Here is a 23,595-nt window from a genome sequence, read left to right as displayed (position 1 = left end):
TGGCTTCTTAACTGTCTGGTCTTCTTACATCTGCAATGCTAAGAGCTGTTTTCAAATGTTCATTAGATGTATACCATTGTTCAAGACTTGTTCTCATTTCTTCTCCATCATCATCACCATCTTTATTATCACCATCGCCACCATCACCATCATCATTACCAGCACCACCACTAAAATCACCATGATCACCATCATTACTACACTGTCATTACTGTCTCCATCACCACCATCATCACCATCATTACCACTAAAATCACCATTATCACCGTCATTACTGTCTCCATCACCATCATCACCACCATCATCACCATCATCACCAGCACCACCATTAAAATCACCACCATTATTACACTGTCATTACTGTCTCCATCACCACCATCATCACCAACATCACCATCATCACCTTTATCATCATCATCATCTTCACCATTACAATCACCATCACCATTATTATCAGCATCATTCCTGTCTCCACCATCATTACCACTGTCACCTCATCACCATTATTACCATCATTGCCATTATTGGGGTCTTGGTATGGTGCTGTAGGATAAGCACTGAACAGCAAGGTTGGTTTGAACTGCAAGGTCGGCAGTTGAAACTCACCAGACGCACCTTGGAAGCTCTATAAAGGGTCATTATAAGTCAGAACCAACTAGATTGCACTTAGCAACAACAACAAATTACCATTATGATAATTACCATTATTATCATCATCACCATTATCATCTTTACCATAACATTTATTGAGCAATAAATATGTAGCCCTAACTCTTCCAAGAGTTTATTATATGTTATCACATGCATCCTTACAACAACTCTATTAGATTGATATTCTTATCATTCCCATTTTACAGATGAGAAAACTGAGATACAGTAACTGATGCCACTTATGCAAGGTCACATGGCTAGTCAGTGCTTAGTGCCAGCATCTGAACCCTGGCAGCCTGGCTTCTGAGTCTAGTTTCCCATCTGCTATGCTATGTGCTTCATGAGGCATCTAGACAAGAGTTTCTTCAGATTTTCTGTACTAATTTTCAATAGTCCAAGTCTTTAAACTTAGCCTGTTCTAAGTATGATATCCATGGAATCATGGGTCAGATGGGCTAAATTTTTGTTGACAAAGGATAAAATCAATACTTAATTTTTCACACTATATTATTTTATGAACAATTAAATAATTTCACACATTGCTTGGGGACCAAGAACACACTTTGGGAAATGCTGGGTCTAATTTCCCTCCCTGCTTCTGTTGAAGTCAGCAGAAGTTTGCTCTTTCATCTGATCACCTGCAGTTGTTTTCTTTTCCAGCTATCATGGGTAATAAGGAGCGCAGGCCTTAAGGTCAGACTGAACCAGGTCTTGTCTCAGCTCTGCCCTTCACTAGTCAAACACCTGTGAGCAAGCTTCTAGTAGCCTTCCAAGCCTCAGCCGTATCACCTGTACAATGGGATCATACTTATCAAGTGAGACTGGAATGAGGTAACACAAGAGGAAGTGCCTGTTGTGGTCACTCCATTGCCACATACTAGATTTTATAAAGATGAGGAAACAGAGGCATGGAGAGTAAAGTCCCAGAGTTGGCATTTCTACATGGTGCATGGTCTTGACACCACCCCTCAGTGTGTCCCTAGGCTAACCGTCACCTGAGCTAGGTGGAGAAGTTACATCAAACAGGACAGGGAGGATTCTCGAGAAAGCCACATTCTAGAAGAGCGAGCAGAATTTTCCTTTCCATCTCCCTGTAAGGGGGCTGTGCCCAGGAACGCACCTGGATTTATGCAGGTGGCAGGGATGTAGGCAACTCTCTGATGTTTCCAGAACAAAAGCAGGAGCTACTGGGGAGGCACAAGGGACAAGCTGCTTTTCTGGGTGCCTGTGAGTAGGGCTGAAGGACCCTGTAGACCTGGGAAGATGATCACTTTGCTCCATGTCCTCTACTCCATTGAGTTACTTTGTTATTTGGAGGAAAGCAAGGAGAAGCAATGAACACAACACTCCCCCTTCATTTAATTACAGGAACAGTGAGCATCAATTTGGCAGCTATTAAAATACGAGTTTGCCTTCATGCCATCTTTTCGCAGCAGGAGCTGGAAGTCCAAATTGGCAGCTAAAGGCAGGAGATGGGGACAGAAGGTCAATGCTGCCATTAGGAACCACATGGAACTAAACACAGAGGCGCCCCGTGGTCTATTTTTATCTCACTGCTAGCTTTTTGTCTCTTCTTGTTTCGTCTTTCAAGCTCTCTGCTTCTATCATCTGCTCTTTTTCCTGGGCTGGTCCAGGATGTTGGAGACCAACTTATTCAACCCCTTCCTTATAACAGAGAAAATGAAGCCCAGAGACGCAGCATGGCAGCCTCCAAGCTGTCTAGATGTTGAACGGAAGAAGGACTAGAATGAAGGGAAGGGTTCATTGTGAGGCTTGGGGACAAAGTCACCTGGGTTTGAGTCCTTGCCCTGTCCTCCTTGTGTGACCTGTGGAAGCCACTCTGTCTCTCTGAATCTGTTTCCTTATCTAGCAAACGAAACAAATACACAGTCCAGGGGTCACCCCATGGAGTCCCAAATTAAACCAACACAAAGAAAAACAGAACTCACAGACTCTGGGCTTGACAGTATTGTTGGAGCTGCTTGATCGAGCCATACCTGAAATCAGCATATCAATCAATGTTCTATTACAGGATATAATGTAATAACTCTTATGCTACTTTGAGCTGGGTTTCTGTCAGTTCCCACCAGAAGAACCCTTTCTCACATTTGAGCAGTGAGGGAACCAGTGTGGAGCTGTGCCTAGCTCTGCACATGTCGGAGACAGGATGGAAGGTGGGCCATGGCTCCAACTGTCCCTGAAGCAGGCATGGCTTCTTCTAACAAAGTGCCGCAGAGGGCAAACTGGCTCATTTGACTATTAAATGAATAGTGAATTACTGCCCTTAATTGAGTGAAATGAAAGAATCCCAGCTGAGGATTCATGCTTGAGTCTTGCAATTTGAGAACTGTTCTATCTAAAGAGCCGTAGGCGTTCAAATTTTGGAGGGAGGGGCAGCTGTACCCATGGAATTTTGCCTTTCGCCTATCTTATGTCAGGTGGGTATGAGACATTCAACATTCAACATTCAACATTCAGAGGCACAACTTTTGGGACCCTTCCTACCATCTATTCCTCATCTCATCAGCACTATAGTAGTTTTATGTTTATCATGACAATGCAACTGTCATTGACATCACCATCAGCATCATCTTCATCAAGCATTTCTACCTGCCAAATCTTCTATGTGCAGTACCTCACACAATCCTTTCAACAACGCTATGAGTGCAGGATCATGAATACATCTGTAGCACTGGTAAGGGGACAGGATCAGAGAGGCCAAGTAACTTATGCAATCTAACACAGCCAGCACAGGTTGACTGCCCCGGCAGTGTACCCACAAAGCCCATGTTCTCCTGCTATGTGCTATTCCCACTTGCTAGCACCAAACTCAACCCAACCCATTGCTTTCGAGTTGACGCTGACTCATAGCGACCATATAGTATGAAGTAGAACTACCCACAGAAGCAGCAGCCAAGAAATCAAACGACGTATTGCATTAGGCACATCTGCTGCACAAGACCCTTTTAAAGTGTTGACAAGCAAAGATGTCAGCTTGAGGACTAAGGTGCACCTGACCCAAGCCATGGTATTTTCAATAACCTCAAATGCATGCAAAAGCTGGACAGTGAATAAGGAAGACCGTACAAGAATTGATGCCTTTGAGTTATGGTGTTGGAGGAGAATATTGAAAGTGCCATGGACTGCCAAAAGAACCAATAGATCTGTTTTGGAAGAAGTACAGCCAGAGTGCTCCTTGGAGGCCAAGATGGCCAAGCTTCGTCTCTCATACTTCAGACATATTGTCAGGAGGGAGCAGTCGCTGGAGATGGATATCATGTTTGGTAAGGTGGAGGGTTAGGAAAGAGAAGACCCCCCAATGAGATGGATTGGCCAAGTGGCAGCATTGATGGGCTCAAGCGTGGCAACAGTAGTGAGGTTGGCCCAGGATTGGGCAGTGTTTCGTTCTGTTGTGCATAGTGTCACTATGGGTCAGTACTGACTCGATGGCACCTAACATCAACAAGAACTACCCCATCGGGTTTCTAAAGCTGTCAGTCTGTATGTAAGCTTGTTTCCACAACTTCTTCTGCAGAGTGGCTGGTGGGTGTGAACCACTGACCTTTCAGTTGGTAGTTGAATACTTTAACCAGTGTGCCAGTAAGGATTCTTTTAAACAGTGCACCCCAAAACCTGACATTCAGTCAATTCAGACTCATAGCAGCGCTGTCGGCTGGAGTAACACTGCCCATGCCCCACAGGGTTTCTGAGGCTGTAGATCTTTATGGAGTCAGATCGTTACATCTTTCTTTCTGGAAGCTACTGCTGGTGGTGGTGGTTACGTGCCGTGGAGTCAGTTCCGACTCATAGCGACCCTGTACAGGGTTTTCAAGGCTGTAAATCTTTATGGGAGCAGAACACCTCTCTTTCTCCTGCGGAACCACTGTTAGTTTCGAACTGCTGACCTTGAGGTTCACAGCCTGATTTGTAAGCACTACGCTACCACAGCTGGTGGGCTTCAAATGCCAAGCTTTCGGTTAGCAGCCAAACACTTAGCCCAGAGAATAAATAATGACTGGCATGGTGTCATAGGAAACACTGGAGTGCTAACTGCAAGGTCGGCAGTTCAAACCCACTGGCCGCTCCTTGGAAGCCCTATACAGGGTTCACTATGGGTCGGAACTGACTCGACAGCACTTAACAACAACAGGCTGAAAACAAAGGAGCCCTGGTATCACTGGGGGTTAGGTGTTGGGCTGCTAACCACAATGCTAGAGGTTCAAACCCACCAGCTGCTCTGTGAGAGAAAGATGAGGCTGCTGTCTCCTCCTATGCAGATAAGGTTGTTATTAAGTGCTGTCAAGATCTGCAGTCTCTGACTGTGAGGGTTGGAAATGTAAAGGTAGAAGTTATATAACAAAAGGAGGGGCGTGGTTGACTTTGCAGTCTAGGAGCGGAGGTCTCTGGGACCATCACGGGAGAAAAGCGGAAAAGCGGAGAGTGGGACCCTACCCAGAGAAACAGTGACACCAGAGATGGAGGCAGAGACGATGATGTAGAGAGATGGAGCGGCTAGGAACTCTAGACCCAGAGAGGGAGAGGGGCTGTGTGCTGACGCCAGGGAGCAGGCTTGTGGGATATACCCTTTGGTTGGTTGATGATGCATGGAGGGGATTATAACTATGGCAATGTAATGATATAAGATAGGATGAATGTAAAGCTAATGTTCTTCCATGTAAACTATCACATTAACTCACAATAAAACACCAAAAAAAAAAAAAAAAGATCTGCAGTCTGGGAATTCCTATACCGGTCACTGTGAGTTGGAATGGGCTCTGGGGCAGTGAGTTTTGAGGCTGCGACAACAATAGTAGTGATTCAGACACAAGTTTCTCCACTAAGAATATGCTCCTTTCTCATGATACAAGTTTACTAGCACAAGGTTACTTGAAGGGGAAGATAGGTCTTCATTCTCCACTTCAGGGATGAACACCAGTATCCAGACCAGCTCAGGTGACTAAGCACCTTCATGGAATCTTGCCCAGACCTAGAAAGACCTGGGTTCAAGTTCAAGCACTCACCTGCTCTGTAGCCTTGGGAAAACCATTTAAATTCCCAAAGCTCCCATCCCATGTTAGGACAAATGGGAGTATCCTTCTTACTTTTGCATTGAGTGGCTGTAAGGGTGGATTTGATCCCTTAGGAAAAGTGTCCAACATAGCAAGACCACAAGGTACAGTGACAAAACTGCCTCTTAGTAACCCGTCCAGGCCTCTCCGCTCTTGGGGGCCTAAATGCCCCATTATAATCTGTGCTAATATACAAAGCTGTTTCAAGCCAGGAGCTCTTTTTAAATGTAAAGAATTTAGGCTTTGGGTGGGACAGAAAAAAAAAAAAATCTATAAATGGTGCACTGAATGACAATCGGAATTAAAATTGAGGAAAATTATACAACACAAGAATTTAGGGGTTACTTCTTGAAAGCTCGAGAAATACATAAAGCTCACTGTTGGCTTTTGTCCCTCCCCAGCTGTGGATGAATGGGTAAACAGAGTCACAGAGCCAGCCAAAGTGCCATTTCCACCAGCAATGGCTGACAGGAAATTCAGCAAGATGCATACTGACCACTCACAGGGACCCTGAAGGAAAGGAACCAGCTTTGCCTGAGATCCACATGGCAGCTGCCTTAGAAAACTTGGGTATGGATTTCTTGGAACTTGTGATGTTTCAAGACTAGCTGGGAATCAAAGAGGATGATTTCTGCTTCCATAAAGATTTACAGCCTTGGAAACCCTATGCAAGGTCGCTGTGAGTCGGAACCAACTCCAGGGTACAAAACAAAAACATCTGGGAGTCTGAGTGTTCATGGGAAATTTTGCTGGCTTTCAATAGGAACCGACTCAATGGCACCTAACAGCAACATTCATTTTCACAATTGTGAGGAAGGTGTAGTTTCCTTCTGTTGTGCATGGGATTGCTATGAGTCAGAACACACTCGACTGCACCTCACAACAACAACAAGAAGTCATTTCCAAATAAAACACCTAAATTAGAAACAAAACAAAACAACAACATAGGAACCAAACCCAACACGTGAAAAGTATCCCATGAGCTCTGAGCTCAAAGACAGGGTCTCAGTGTGACCCCGGATTGATTTTAATGGATGGAGGGGATTGAGGCCCCTGGGTGCACAAACGTTTGCTCTTGGCTACTAGCTAAATGGTTGACAGTTTGAATCCACTCACTGGGACCGTGGAAGAAAAGGCCTGGGGATGTACTTCTGTGAGACGACAGCCCAGATAACTCTGGGGACACAGGTCTACTCTGGAGCACGTGAGTTGGAATCATCGCACGGGGATTTTTTTTTTTTCTTTTCGGTTTGGTACGTCACATGACAATAAGGAGTCCTGGTGACAAGATAGTTAAGTGCTTGGCTGCTAACTGAAAGGTCAGTGGTTGGAATACATCAGCCACTCCACAGGAAAAAGAGCAGGCACTCTTTTCTTGTGAAGATGACATCTTTGGAAACACTACGGTGGTGGTTATGTGCCATGGAGTCGGAACCGACTCATAACGACCCTGTATAGGGTTTCCAAGGCTGTTTATCTTTACAGGAGCAGAACGCCTCATCTTTCTCCCGCGGAACAGCTGGTAGTTTCGAACTGCTGACCTTGCGGTTCACAGCCCAATACACTATAGCTAAGTCCTACTCTTGTCCAGCAGGGTCACTATGAGTTGGAATCGACTCAATGCCACAGGTTATGTCAGATGGCAAAACAATTTTGTTATCTCTCCTACAGGGGGCGTTCAATACTGTATCCCTTTCTAGCCCACCTCGGGCCATGAGATCTGGGTTCAGCTCTCAGCTGTACTATTGTGATCCTATCTGGCATTGCTCATTCTAAATGGGAAAGACTCAGAGGATACAGATGGGGGCTCTGGGTGCCTCCAAATCCCTGCAGATGTTGGGCATGAGACAGTAGAGGGCTAACATGGCTGGGAGTCAGGGTACCTGAGTTTAGGTCCATGCAGGTATGAGATTGCTTTTCTACTAGGGAGTAAATTCCAAGAAAGGAAGGACTTTGTGTTGTTCACCACCAGGATGGTGCAGGACATCTAGCCAGCATTCAGTAAATAGCTACTGATTGGATGAATGATCTGGGGACATCACTTAAAACTGTGGCCTCAGTCTTCCCATCAATAAAGTGGGAATTAACAACCCAATATGGGTTGCCACAAGATAAATAAGTCCTGGTGTGGCACTATAGGATCAGCATTGAACCGCAAGGTCAGTTTGAACCACAAAGTCAGCAGTTCAAACTCACCAGCAGCTCCTTGGAAACCCTATACAGGGTCGCCGAGTTGGAATCAACTGGAAGGCACTTAAAAAGAACAACAATGAGACAAAATAAATGAAAGTACTTGGGAAAAAAAGTATCAAGGACTATGACATGGTGTGGGCTGTTAACTCCCCTCTCTCTCCTGGGCTGACAAGAAGGATCATTTCAAGATCCTATGTGAAAATACCCAACACATACCCAAACCACACCTTTCTCCATCCTCTAGTTCTCTGGCAGCATCAAACCAGCCTAGAAGGAATCTTTAAATAACCGCTCCCATGTTCATTTCCATTCTGTACCAGGGGAGGGAGACCATGTGGTACCTTGCATTGTCCCGGCCGTGTGATTTCAGGAAATTCATATCGCGATATCGGGAGAGAAATGCCACCAGCTGGTCATTTGTCCTGTGGAAACAAAAGGAGAGCAAAATCAGGGTCCTCCAGAGACCATGCGGGGCTCTGAGTCTTGGCTCCTCCCCACCCCATCGTCCCAGAAACCAGCCCCACTTTCATTCACAGAGAGGGAGACCTGAGCCTGCCCATTGCACCCTCACTGAGCCTACCACACTACAGAAATACAGGTTGTCTGATCCACACTCCATTAGGGCAAGTGAAGTATCGTATTTGTTCTGGCACACCTAGTGCCTAACACTGACCTGGGCAAACCCTAAGTGAACAAATGCTCAACACACAGCAATCTCTGGGACTTGCACTTGCTGTGCTTAGGGTGTTAGGTGCTGCATCTGCCCAATGCTGACCTGCTTCGGTCATCAGTTAGAAGGCCACATCCTCAGAGAGGTCTTTTCTGTCCATCTGATCTAACGAAGCACCTCCAACCTTTATCACATCACCATTGGCTTTGCGGTCTTATCACTACGAATGCAGTGAACTTGTCTACGCTGGGACACAAGTTTTGGGTGGACAGGAACCCAGCTGGACTGGGACATCACTGGCACAAAGTAGGAGCTATGTGGATATGTGCTGAATGAATCAAGGAATGAATCACAGTGAGTTTGAATGGACTCCCTCAAATCTGTTTGGAGGAATGAATGAATCCGTCAATGTCTGAATGTCAAGTTCTCGGTAACCATTGGGCTGCTGAAGGAGAGAGCTTGAACAAAAACTGCAGTGCACTACAAATGGATGACACAGCCCCCAACATTGTTATCCCAAATTTATCGCCATCAATCTCGGTGCTGGCGGTGTAGTCACAGCTAATCAGCCTGAGCATACAGCTGTGACAGTGTTTTAAAAGGCAGTCACACGGGTCTCCATCTGCCAGCAACGCAGTTGCCTCTTCTGCTGAATAAACCCAAACAGGTAAATGGTGCTGCTGTGACGGCTTCTTTATCACCAGACTTCCCAGCTCAGCGAGTTTTACTTTAGCGGGAAAGGGTTAAGGCCGAGGAGAGGAAGATTTCTCTTGGGAAGATCAAGGGATGTCTGGGCTCTGTAGGCAGGTTGGTGAGGGACAGACCGCAGCTCCACTTGAACCCAGCTGTGTCCCCAAAACCCCAAACCAAACCAGATCCCATAGAATCTATTCAGACTCATGATGACCCATGTGTGTCAGAGCTAACTGGGCTCTACAGAGTTTTCGAGGCTGTAACTGTTAGGAAGCAGAATGCCAGGTCTTTCTTGCGAGGCACCTCTGGGTATCTTTCAGTTAGTAGTCAAATGCTTAACCATCTGTGCCATGGAGGGACTCCTAGCTGTATCCAAGGATAAGCTTTCTCTGGCCTCACATGGCAGTGGGAATGAAACATGCCCCAAACACCGAACAATCATCATATTGTCCTTTTCTAGTTGCTGTCAAGTGGACTCCAAGACCTGGTGGCACCAACAGTTAAGCACTCGCTACAAATCAAGAGTTTGGTGGTTTGATTCCACCCGGTAGTTGCAAGGAAAAAAGATCTGGTAATCTGCTCCAGTAAAGACGACAGCTAGAATACCCTATGGGGCAGCTCTGTTCTGTCACATGACGTTGCTATGAGTTAGAATCAATGTGTGGTACACAACAGCCGTAACAGCAGCACATAGTAGATGCTGCATGCATATCCACTGAATGGGCACACAAATAACCCCAAATCCAACCCAACCCAACCCAACCCAACCCTAACTCATAGCAACCACACAGCACAAGGTAGAATTGCCCCAGAGGGTTTCCAAGATTGTAATGTTCATGGAAGTGGACTGCCATAGCTTTCTCCACAAGAGTGGCTGGTAGGTTTGAACTGCTGACCTTTCACTCAGTAGTCAAGGGCTTAGCCACTACGCCAGGTTTAAAGACATATAGTTGGTGGTGTTAAGTGCTAGAGAGTCATTTTGACTCATATCAACTCTGTAGAGGGTTTCCAAAGAACGACTGGTGGGTTTGAACTGCTGACCTTGCAGTTAGCAGTCTAGTGTGTATCCTATAGTACCACACCAGGACTCCTAAAGATATACAGTAGGAGCACAGTAAATGCCAGCTGCTAGGCTCTTTTGCTTCCCAGTTATTGAATCCAAGGGAACCCCATTCCTTATTCTTTGCAACTCCATCTCACCACTCTAAGCCCCTGCTCTGTGATTGGATGACTCAGGTTGACCAATCAGGACTCCAGCGGAGGGGTGTTGAGCAGTGAAGAGATGCTGTAGCAAGAATGAGCCCTGCGGTGGCTCATCCCATCATGGAAGTAAATACCCATCCAAAAGCAGCTGTAGAAGCGCCTGCCAATGCCCTCCAATCTGTGGCACATCAAGCACACACACAGGAAGTCGAGGTAAAACCCACATGCACCAGGCACTGAGCTACATGGAGCCTGTGTGGGAGATACCTGCTTCACTGCTGAGTGAGGCAGAGACAAAATCAGCCTCTAAAAACTGAGGGCCACTCTTCTTCCCAAACCAGAAAGAGGACCATTCCATCTCATGTCCTAGCAGTGCTGGTTTACCAGCCCCCTCTCTGCCACTCTGTGCAACAGTTCATTATTGTCATCCTGATGGATACGGGACAAGTTAACCTCTGAATGGGTCCCGGCAGCAGGAATAATAAATGGGGGCCTCTCCTAAGTGGGAGGGTTGGAGGGCTGGCCGGGCTCCGGGGGCCCCCTCTTGAAAAGCAGCAGGCCTCCCAGGGTCAGCGGCAGCAGCTCCACTTGGCAACCCCAGACAGTGCCTTTCATTGCCGAGAGCTGAGGCCATTTTCACATTTACCGCTTCACCGAGTCCCCATCTGACGGGGATGAATAGGCATTCAGTGAATTTACTTAGCGATGCTTCCACATGAAATCGTCTCAAAAGATGACATCTTGGGGGAAGGAGGGGGAGGAGGCCTGCTTTCCAGGCCCTGGGTTTATGGGGAGAGCTGCTTTTCAAAGCTCGGTATTGTGTTTTGGGTAAGGGCTTGAGCTGGCATTGGCTGGGCAGTTAGGCAACGGGACCTCAGCTGCCCCGATCCAGGAAGACGCTCCCCCCCTCTGCGTACAAGGCCTGCTCAGAATGCTAAAGCTCTTCTCCCAGTCCTCCAAACGGAGACGGGATTTGGCTGAAGCCCAAGTATTACCATTGTTGCTTTCAGACGCCTGTCGATAATTGCCTACATAATATTTAGTTCTCTCCAGATAATTAACAGCTTGAGATCTGTTGACATGTTACCCCGTCCCAGTTGCTCTCTCTGTCTTTCTCTCTCCCCCCTCATTCACTTTTCTCTCTCCTGCCAAGTGGCTCCCACGATGCATCCCTGTTATCTATCTCTGTCTCTTTAACAATTTCCTTCCACCTTATGCTGAAATGATTGGAAGACATGTCTCTTGGTCCAGGCCAGCTCCTTGATGAAGGCTCTGGGGCCCATCACTGTAACCACTGGGGACTCTTAGTTGAAAGAAGTCAATAAATACATATTAAAATGAATTCATTGGAACCATATGGAAGGCTCTGTGGAGACGAATAAATAAATGATTTCCAAAATACGTTACTAAGCTACCATCATTTACTGATGGTGCATCATGGGTCAGATCCTAGGGGAGATCCACATTTTATTGCATTTAATATATGTCGTGTTGTTATGTGCCATGGAGTCGGTTCTGACTCATAGCAACCCTGTACAGGGTTTCCGAGGCTGTAAATCTTTACAGGAGCAGAAAGCCTCATCTTTCTCCCACGGAATAGCTGGTAGCTTTGTACTGCTGACCTTGCGGTTTGCAGCCTGATTCGTAACCACTACGCTACCAGAGCTCCTTATATACAAAGCAATAAAATACCAAATCAGTTCACCATGGTCAACTGACATAACACAGTCCACAAAGACAATATTCTAGATTCTATTTTGGGGAGAAGCTGCTAGGTCTTAAAAACTCATGAGCGTCCATATAAGGGACAACGAATGGTCTCTCCATGTGCAGAGGAAAGAAGAGTGATGAAAACTGCAGGTGTTTGGAATCAGTTAGTCCAATGGACTAATGGAACATGGGAACATCAGTCTCCATGACTCTGAGACCAGAACTCGATAGAGTCCGACTACAACTACCAACTTTCCTGATAGGGATCACATTAGAAAGTCCCAGATAGAGTGGGAGACAATGTGGAACAAAATTCAAAATTATTTGAAAAAGACTGGGTTTACTGATCAGAAAGAGACTGGATGAACCCAAGATTATGGACCACGGTCACTCTTCTGGTCTGGAATAGAACTCATCCTGGTGGCCCAATTTCCAACGAAGTAGTTGATAGGAATATAGGGGAACACCACTAGTATGCTCATCATGGAATGGTTAGCCATTCAACATCAAAAGGGCAACATTTGCCTGCAGACAAGGTTCAAAGGGGTTGGGAAGGAGGGTGGAGTGGAAATAGGTAGCATAGGGAGGAAGTGTGATAACTCTTATTGCATGGAGGGGATTGCAATCGTTGAGATGAAACAAAGTGTGTGATTGGTTCGATGTAAAACTGATGCTCTGCTCTGTAAACTAAATTCACAATAAAGAGTTAAAAAACAAAATTGCTGTCAGGTTGATTCTGAATCATGCTGACCCCAGGTGTGCCAGAGTAGACTGTACATAAGGGTTTTCAGTGGCTGAGTTTCTTGGAAGTAGGTTACCACCTTCTTCTTCTAGTGTATCTATAGGTGGAATCGAACCTCTAACCTTTCAGTTAGCAAGCACAAGAACCATGGACACCACCCAGGGACTCCTGCTATACACAAAATCCATTAAAAATGAACCCTATTGTTATTGCGAATCGATTCCAACTCAGAGACCTTCTAGAACAGAGTAGAACTGGCCCATAGGATTTGCAAGGCTGCTATCCTGACGAAAGACAACTACCATATCTTTTTCCCATGGAGTGGCTGGTGGGTTCACGCCACCGAACTATTGGTTTGTGACTGAGCACTTAAACCAGTGTGTCACCAATACTCCTTGTGTTGTTACTGTTGTTAAGTGCCATTGAGTCAGTCCAAGGAGTGGCTGGTGAGGTTCAAACTGACCTTGAGGTCGAGCACTTATCCTGTGGTGCCAAACCACGACTCCAGGGCTCCTTAACAGACACAAACTAAATATTCAAACCAAGCCACTGCTATCAAGTTCATTCTGACTTATAGTAACGCTTTAGGACACAGTAGAACTGCTCCGTTGGGTTTCTGAGGCTATAAATCTTTACAGACGCAAACGGCACTTCACCTTTCTCCCATGGAGCAGCTGGTGGGTTCGAACCACTGAACCTTTGGTGAGCAGTCTAGTGCTTAACCCACCACATTACCAGGACTTCTTATCACATACAGAAAGTTCCCTTTGAAATAGACAATGTTCATCTTCATTTTACAGAGGGGGCATCTGAGATTGAGAGGTGACAATCATTTAATAAAGAGCAAAACCAGAGTGTTGTCAAAGCTCGAGGTCTTCACAACTAGAACACATCCACAAATGACAGGGAATGAACAAGTGTGTGAATGGCTCGATGGTCTCCAGGTGTAGGAGAAGAGATATGGGTGCTCTGATGCCTTGCTCTGTCCCCTGTGGTCTCTGGATCAACAGCACCAGCATTTTATTATAATACTTGATTTTTCTCTTCTCAACTTGCCCTTTGATATTTTCTGTTCAGCTTTTACCTTCTCATTTCTCCCATTTGCTTTAGCATCTCTACACTGGAGAGTAAGTGTCAGAGTCTCTTCTAACATCCATTTTGGTTTTTTCCTTTTTCCTTGTCTTGATGACTTTTTGCTTTCTTCCTGTGTGATGTTCGTGATGTCACCTCACAACTCTTCTGGTCTTTGGTCTTTGGTGTTTAATGTATCAAATCTGTTCTTGAAATTTGTATAATGTTGTTGTGGTGGTGGTTAAATGCCTTGAAGATGGTTCAGATTTCTGAGGCTATAAATCTTTAAGGGAGCAGAAAGCCTCATCTTTCTCCTGTGGAACAGCTGGTAGTTTGAACCGCTGACGTTGTGGTTTGCAGCCTGATACGTGTTTATTAATACCCAGGTTCTGCAGGGAATGGTTTGGGAAATGCCCCATAGAAGGACCCGGAGTCCCTCCCTGGTGAGAACGTGAGAACCTGGCTCCTTGGTGGTTTCATTGCAGCATCTTGTGCTTCTAGACTGTCTAACGGCTCAGGGCCAGCAGATACAGGATGAGGGGGGTGCAGCTTTCAGGTTCCTACGCTGCCGAGGTGGCATGGGAACATAGGGCAAGGACGGGATAAGGCAAACACAGGAGCCAATAAGCCAATAAGCCCATCATTCTTGTGCCTCAGAACCGCTTCCCTTTTGTGGGATGCTGAGAAGGCTCTGCCCAAAGTGCTCACAGATTACTGGTGAGGCTGACAGCAGTAAGTCACAAATCACACTCAGTGTTTTATGAATGTTAGGATGCACAAATTTCACACCCCTGGTGCTGCAGGACAGGCTTCCGTGCACAGACCTAATTCACTGGCTGCAGCCCTCCGGGACTGCACTTGCTGAACCACTATAGAGCAGGGTAGTGGATGGGGCACAGGCATCTGGCCAGTTGGGCACAATAAGGACTGGAGCCCCTTTATTCAAAGTTCAGAATATACTGTGTCATCATCTCCCCTAGCTTCTCCCATGGATGCATCATCTGTGTGGTTATTTCATGTTGTTGTTGTTAAGTGCTGTCGAGTTGGTTCTGACCCATAGCAGAGGAGCAGTTGGTGAGCTTGAACCGCCAACCTTGCAGTTCAAATGGACCTTGCAGTCCAGAGCATTTACCTATTGCGCTACACCAGGATTCATTCAGGGTGGTATGGCCATAGATGGTTATCTCATAGTTCAAGTTAATTTCAGTACCGCACTAGCTTCATCCTAAGCAATAATACTGGTGATATTTAAAAGGCATTCCATATCGTGTTTTGCTTTCCTCTTACACATGAGAAGCAGTAAAGGCTACTTGCCTGCATACCTCCTAAACCATACCAGGGCCACATGGAGTTTGGTAAACCAACTGTGCTGGTTTGCCCATGACTGAGAGAGGCTCCCCACAGAATATTTGCTTTTGACATCAGAGAGTCCTGAGCACACTAAGATGACTTGGTAGCTAGACCTCATTCATAGGATGCAGGTCACAGGAGAAGTGCCACACTCTTCATGAATGGGAACTTTTTCCTTCAGTGACGATCCCAAGTACACAGAAAACCACTGTGCTGGGAGTGCCCAAGAATCCTGTACTATTTCTTTAAGATTAATATGAAAACATTTTATAGCAAGGTAAGAAATTAAATGACAGCAGTAGCAACAACATTATCATTAACTAACATATTTTGAGTGCCTACTAGGTAGTGCCAGACATTGTTCCAAGTGCCTGGTATCTATTAAGGCACATTGACTGTCATGAAAACCTAAGAGACTGAGCTACAATATTATATCCATCATTTCATTGCATAAATGAGAACAAGCGTGCACATGGTTTTGTAAAGCACAGTTCTGCCTTGCTGTCCCATCTGCATTAGCACACACTGGTCAACTTCATTCTAATAATGCTGCACAGAGTCCTACTGGATGGGGTTAACCAATCCCACAGTGATGGATATGAAGGCTGCTTCCTTTTCTTTCCAGGTACAGACAACTGTGTACCTAGATCTTTCCATTTGTGGGTATGAAAGATTCCCATAGGATACATTCCTCGATATGGAAGTGCTCACTCAAAGGGCATTTTGTAGTCTCTTTGTGGTCATAAAATCTAACTACATGGAATTGGTCCCAAGGGTCAAGGGCACAGCTAAAGACTCAAGCCACCGCACAAGAACCAAGATGCTGACTGTCAGAGATGTGGGAAGGGAGAAGGAAATTATAGGGTGATGGAGTGGAAGCTGCCATGCAGAGGTTGGTAGCTCCTGGATTTCAGGGTGGTTTCCTTCCAGCACCCATCAGGTCCTGGAGAAGGCAGAAATGAGCTTTAGGTCAGGCAGAAGCACCCTCTCCCCAGCTGGTGCTCATCTGTCTACAGATAGCTCTAAGATTCCCCTTCGGTTGGGTGGGGTGGCACCTTGTGGAGGAGTTTCCAGGAGTCTGGCCAGAGTCATGGAAAGAGCAGGGACTGGGTGTCATTTTGTTCTTTTCTTCTGGGATCTTACCAACAACACATATGACATGTTCAACAAAAGGCCAAGTAGAGCCTGGGCACACAGGGCTCAAGTCTGCATCTGCTGTGCCCAGCACAGTGCCTGCCCTACAGGAAGGGCTCAGCCCATGTGCTTCTTGAAGGAAGAATCCATAGATGGCTTGGAGGCCAGCAACAAGCTCATTCATTTCTGAACCATGCCTTTGTACATTTTATTCCCTCTGCTTGGTTTGCTCTTCAGAATGTCTATTTGCTGAAAGGAGGGAAACTCAGGGCACTGAAATGACTCGTCCAGAGTCATCCAGGTGGTTGTGTAGAGATTCAGACCTCAGCACCTGAGCTCCTGCTAAGTCTGCTCTCCACACAGTGAATACACCTCAGGCATGAGGTCACCATATTTTCCACAGAGTCTGGACTCACACAGAGACAGCAGCCACATTCTGAAGTCTTCTCTGTCCTTTCTAGGAGAACCTAAGTTGTACACCAGGAGTTGATAGAGACCAAACCTTCTGTTCCAGGTGGGGGGCTTTCTCCAGGGCTTATCTGGAATCTGAATTCTAGCCACTTTTTCCCTCCCAATGTACTCGGTTTCCAAAATGGATTTGGACCCATTTTCCTACCTGGCTTATCCAGGGAAGGAGATACTGCCATCTCTTTGTTCTCACCTCTCCAGAAGTTTTATGCATTGACCTACTGGAAAATCTCCCAGAACACTAGTAAGGAAAGGTCAAATCAAAGCTCCCTGAGGAAGAGGCAAGAGCCAGAAAACTGGAGATGGGAGTAACGGATTAGAATGTAGTCAAAGCTTACCGCAAGACCCACTTTTGTTAAGACACAGAAGAGAATGTAAAGAAAATGCTAGATATCCTATTTCTTACTGGACCTATTGTCATAATTACAACCACAGCTGGATACCAAGAGGAAGATTACTGGACAAAATGGTGCAAGAGCCTCAGCCTCTGCTCAATCCACCCTCGAAGTAACAATCATGAGGACCTTCCTGAAATATGAGTCTGATCATACCATCTCTTCCATGTTATCCTCCAGCAGTTCCCATCACCTGCAGGACAATGTCTAGACTGGTCAGCAAGCCCACTAGGCTATGCTCAAGCTGGGCCAAAACAGTCATCAGAATAACTTGACATTTTCTCCATGCTCTGTGTATGGGAAACGTCTTTCCCCATGTCCTAGACAGATCAGGCCAGACAGAACACAGCATGGCTAGGGTCCCTGCTCTGTAGCATCGCCTAGTTGGTTGACGTGTGTGACATGGGATGGCTGAAATGTGGGGTGATGTGTGTGTTATGGAGTGACACATGTGGCACAGAGATGTGTGTCACAAGCAACATATGTGACACAGTGCACCACATGTGACATGACAAGTTGTGGGCTGCACACAGCGACATGCATGTCCTGGGGTGCTGTGACATGGAGTGACACATGGATCTTGGAGTGATATGCATGGCATGGCATGGTGTTTGACACATAACATGCAGTGACATGTGTTGTGGAGAGATACATGTTCCATGGAGAGATGTATGTTGAGGAGTGATGTGTGTCATGGAGGGATACTGTGACATGCAGTGATATGTGACATGGGTGATGTGTGTTGTGGAGTGATGTATGTCGTAGAAGAATGCTGTGCCATGCAGTGACATGATGTGGGTGACATGTGCTGTGGAGTGACATGTGTGTCGTGGAGGGATACTGGGACATGCAGTGACATGTGGCATTAAGAGGCCAGGGCGCTGTGGGTGACGCCAGATCAGAGGATGATGGCTCTTGAATCATGAATGAAGAACTGCTTTGCCATTCAGCTGGTGTGTGTGAAGTCATTTGGTTGTATTTGAATTCTATGAAATCTGGTCATCCTCATAGGTTGAGAGCCATCTCAAATGAGCAGGACAATTGGTTAACCAAATTCTGCATCCCCCTTTGTTGTTGTTGTTTTTAGGTGCCATCGAGTTGGTACTGACTCATAGCGACCCTATGCACAACAGAACGAAACACTGCCTGGTCCTGGGCCTACCTCACAATTGTTGCCATGCTTAAGCCCACTGATGTTGCCACTTTGTCAATCCATCTCGCTGGGGGTCTTCCTTTTTTTCTCTGACCCTCCACCTTACCAAACATGATACCATTCTCTAGCGACTGGTCCCTCCTGACAATATGTCAAAAATATGAGAGAGAAGTTTGGTCATCCTGGCCTCCAAGGAACACTCTGGCTGCATCTCTTCCAACACATATCTGTTGGTTCTTTTGGCAGCCCATGGCACTTTCCATATTCTCCTCTAACACCATAACTCAAAAGCATCAATTCTTCTACAGTCTTCCTTATTTACTGTCCAGTTTTCACATGCATATGAGGTTACTGAAAACACCATGGCTTGGGTCAGGCGCATTTTAGTCCTCAAACTGACATCTTTGCTCTTCAACACTTTGAAAAGGTCTTGTGCAGCAGATTTGCCTAATGCAATACATTGCTTGATTTCTTGACTTCTGCTTCCATGAGGCATCCCCCTTACAATGGGCAATTCCAGCCAGTATTTGATTTGGTCTTTGGGGAAGTGGAAGCCCACTTTGGAAGACATGAAAGATTGAATCTCAAAAACAAACATGATTTAAGAGGGAAAATCAAAACTTGGCTACAATAATAGCTGGTTCCAGAGAAGTATTTGTGGAAATTTACCTCTTAGCTTTGCCACTTTCTTATTGTTAGATTTTGATTAAATTCCTCAGGCTCCTGAGCCTTAGTCTTCTAATCTTTCAACCAGAGATGCCAATAGTTTCGGCTAGCCTGTGTGTTGTGAGTATGCCGTAGACAGCAACCAGCAGAGTACTGTGCTCAATAAATGAGCGCCACTGGAAAGCAGGTCCTGTATCCTTGGCTCAGAAAGGCATGTCCATCCCTTGCCACCACTACACCAAGCTGCAACAGTTATAATCTTACACACCTGGGTTTTTAGCACAAGTATAAGCTATGTATGCTCACATATGTTCACATATGTTCCAGGAGAGGGGCATTGTTGGATTCATCTATGTCCCCAGTGCAGGGAGTTTCTTGAGGGCAGCCTCGTGCCTATTTGTCTTTGGATCTCCAGTGTCCATTTCAGTAAATGGTCCATAGAGATTGCTCAGCATGTGTGCTGGATCTGAGAAAGAGAGTCTTTGTCCATAGCATCCTCTAAGTTACAAACACCCTCTCTACATCTTTCTCTGCTCAGTTATATCCTGTCCTAGCAAGAACTGGCTCAGTTGTCACATCAACTGGGAAGGGCAGGAATGTAAATGACTATTAAACTGAACTCAACTACATTGCTCAGTTTTCTCTTTGTGTCTGTGGCTGAGAACAGAACATACTTCCCCTTCCATTCCTTCTGCACTCTCCCGGGATTGTTCAAATGATGGCAATTGTCTACAGTGATCATTTATCCATTCCCATTTCACATGATTGGTGTCCTTAATGCACAAATCACTAAAGAATCGGAAGTTGGAGTGGTTAAAAATGCAGAACTAAAGGCACACATACGTAGGTTTAAGTCTAGGTCCAGTAGCTATGTGATCTTGCGCTGGTTATTTGAGCTCTTTTGGAAACTCAAAATCCATCTTTAGAAAACCAGGGACCAAAATAAAGGACCTTTATCATAGGGGTGCTGTGAGGATCAAATGGAACATGAGAGCATACTCTGTTGCTTGCAACCACAAATATCCTATCCAACACAGACATTTAATACCAGAAGTAAGATAATGGATGACGGGCAGGGGTAAGTAGCAGAGGTTCATTGCAGAGTGGGTAGCCTCGCCTCAGATGTTAGCTATTACTACTACTATTACTACCTGTCCAAGATTAGAGATTGCATTTTATTATGAGTAAGATTAACAATCAGTGCTCATGGAAGCAGCAGTCAGATCATTAAATGATATATTCCATTAGGCAAATTTGCTGTAAAAGACCTCTTAACATATTCAAGAGCAAAGATGTCAGCTGAGGACTAAGGTATACCTGACCCAAGCCATGGTATTTTCAATAACCTCATATGCTTGTGAAAGTTGGACAAGCAATACAGAAGACCAGAGAAGAACTAACGCATTTGAATTATGGTGTTGATAAAGAATACGGAAAGTGCTGACTGCCAAAAGAACACACCAATCTGTGTTGGAAGAAGTGCACCAGAATGCTGGTTAGAAGCCAGGATGGAGAGACTTCACCTCTCTTACCTTGAACATGTTTATCAGGAGATAATATGATGCCCTGGAGAAGGACATGATGCTTAGAAAAGTGGAAAGTCAGCAAAAAAGAGAAATATTTCCAACAACGTGGATTGGCACAGTGGTAGACATAACAACAATTGTGAGGATGGTGTAGGACTGGGCAGTGTTTCGTTCTGTTGTGCACAGGGTGGCAATGAGGCAGAACTGATTCAACGGCACCTAACAACAACAATACGATACAGTAAGGTTCTTCATCTCCTAGATCTGGACCAGGCTGGCTCAGATTTCAGGGTGGGATGGTACTCGGTAGACAGCTGACTCTCACCAAGCACTGCATCCTCTCTGGGCAGCCTGCCAGGTGTATAGCCCATCTGCCCTGAAACAAGGTCAAGTTGCATGACAGATGGAAAGTCACACGCTGCCCATGACCAAGCCAATGCTGTAGCTACCTGTGCAAATGTCAAACAGATACAGACCCTTGGCTCAAGAGAATGACTTGGAGTATCATGAAGTGCTGTGTGTCGTATATTCCTGGTCCACAGTTTTCTGAAGCTGTTTACTTATCTCGGAAGAAAACACAAAAATCAGGCCGTTTCAACAGAGGATGCAGGCTCTGGGGCAGTGACTTGGCAGTGCTTGGGGTCAGAAAACTTCTAAGATGCTTTAAAAGAAAATGTGCCCTAGAGATCAGTGGTTCTTAATGTGTTCTGGGGTACCCTGGGATTCTGCTGGGCAGGTGATGGTTCAGGACAGCTCACTTTCAATTTCTTCAAAGTGGGTCCACTCTCACCAATTTTTCACATTGAGATCTTGGGGAAATTGTCAATGGAATCTAAAAAATGTGTAGTAACCGAAAAAGAAAAATTCAAAATTCACTAAAAGCCCCACTGAAGAGTTTTCATTTTGTCTAGATTGGTCTAGTGAAAGGAGATGGGGATAAGATTCTTACGACTCAATAGTAATTGTTATCATGATGAATTGCAACTGTCACAAGTGTAAAGGTACAAGTTTTCTAACAAAAATGGGGGAGTAGTTAATTTTATAGTCCAGGAACAGAGGACCCTAGGACCATCAAGGAGAAGAGCATGAGCAGAGTGTGGGACCCTATCCAGAGAGGCAGCAACACCAGAGATGGAGGCAGAGATAATAACATGGAAAGACAGACTAGCTGAGGACTCTAGACTTATGGAAAGAGAAAGGATGTGTGATGGCAGCCAGAAGGCAGGCTTGCAGAATGTACCCTTTGGTTATTCAAATGGTTATATATCCCTGAGTATTTCTGTGTACATCCAAAAACAAAAAAACCAACCCAAAAAGTAGAGGGAATAGAAGCAAATACTGCTGAATGATGAATGATGATGCATGGAGGAGACTGGAATCATTGCAATGAAACAATGAGTGTAAAACTGATGTTCTCCCATATAAACTATCACTCAGTTCACAATAAAAGCTTAACAAACTCACTAAAAGAAGATGGCCAACTCAAGCTTCCCTTCTTTCTGTTAGAAGGGCAGAAGACAGCAGTTAACAGACTTCTGGAGTCAGGCTGGTGAGCCTTGGGAAGTTCTTGAGCAGCCCTGACCTTCTGAAAAATGGGAATCAGAATCTGACAAGCATAATGGAGTTGTAGTGAGAACGAAAAGGAACCAGGCATTGAGGTTAAGCACTCAGCGTTGTGCTTGGTATAAAGTAAACAGTCCATATATGCTAGCTGTTGTTACGGTTGGGATCTGAATCAAATTTCTTCTGATTTCCCCCTCTCTTTACCTCCAGGTGTCTTTCCCTCCTTTCTCTCCTCTTCTTCTTTTCTATCCTTCTCTTTATTCCTCCCTCCCTCCCTTCTTCTTTTACTTCCACACACATTTTCAATGTGCCATAAACTTGGTTGAGTTCTAAGACTTCAGACCTAGTCTTGGAAACATAGAGTGAATTCTGCTTTATTAACCACAGGTATCAAAGTTGTATGGACCTGTTTCAACCAGGCAGCTTAATCCCTGGTTTTATTTCACTCTAGTGAAGATCTCTCTCTCTCTCTCTCTCTCTCTCTCTCTCTCTCTCTCTCACTCACACACACACACACACACACACTTCTCTGTAGGGAAAGGTAATTCATTTCCAGGTGTTTCTCTCCCTTCCTAGACAGGTATTTAGGCAGGGGTATATACCTTAGTCTCCCCTTGGGTCCCTGTAATGATGGATACAGTCTGTTACTCAAACCAAAACCAACCAACCAACCAAAAACTCTGCTTTAGCAAATGCCATCTGAGAATATGCTGGAGTCCTACTCACATGCCTGGGCAATGCTGCACATTCTCATATCTCCTTGATGAGTGATTTTCAATGCTAGGGTCCCCGAAAATTAAACGGCTTAGGTTGTAAGATGCTGCACGTTAGAGGAGAGCAGGACCCACGTCTCTGTTATTTACACCACCATATGCCCACCAGCTCATTCATCAGACACTTTAGGCTACATTGTCTATGTGCCAGGCACTGTTTAGGATGCTAAATCAATAGTAGTGAAGAAGCCCCAAGTGCTGAGAATGAAAAACCAACTATTAAAAATAAACTCCTGGAGGAGCAAACAAGATGGCGGATCAGGTGGAAATGCAATAGCGAGCTTCGCCAGCAACAACACAGAATACCCGACCAAGCAGGCTCAGGGGAGACTCCCAGAACTCTGAACTACATATAAAGGAATATTTAGAAGGTTGGAAGACTTACAGCTGGGGGAATTTGTGGCAGAAGCAAGAAATCCATTGCTTTCTAATTTGAGACGCTCAGCTGCTCCAGAAGCCGCCATCTTGGGTGAGACCAAACCCGGGACGGATCAGAGCAGCCACGGACGCCTGACAGAGCCGCAGAGATAAAGGTGTGGACATTCTTTTCTTTTGGTAGCTGTTC

General features: G+C 45.5%; 1 protein-coding gene across 1 annotated transcript in view; it reads right to left on the bottom strand.

The window, feature by feature from the left end:
• Positions 1-23,595, bottom strand: part of LOC102817568 (xylosyltransferase 1-like) — a 159,113-nt gene that overhangs the window by 44,025 nt on the left and 91,493 nt on the right. The window contains exon 5 of the mRNA XM_006872000.1: positions 8,255-8,335. Within this exon, the coding sequence (XP_006872062.1) occupies positions 8,255-8,335 (81 nt within the window). The remainder of the gene's footprint in view (positions 1-8,254; positions 8,336-23,595) is intronic.

This window comes from Chrysochloris asiatica, unplaced genomic scaffold (genome assembly GCF_000296735.1).
Source record: "Chrysochloris asiatica unplaced genomic scaffold, ChrAsi1.0 scaffold00178, whole genome shotgun sequence".
NCBI lineage: Eukaryota > Metazoa > Chordata > Mammalia > Afrosoricida > Chrysochloridae > Chrysochloris > Chrysochloris asiatica.
This window is presented reverse-complemented; position numbering and strand designations above follow the sequence as displayed.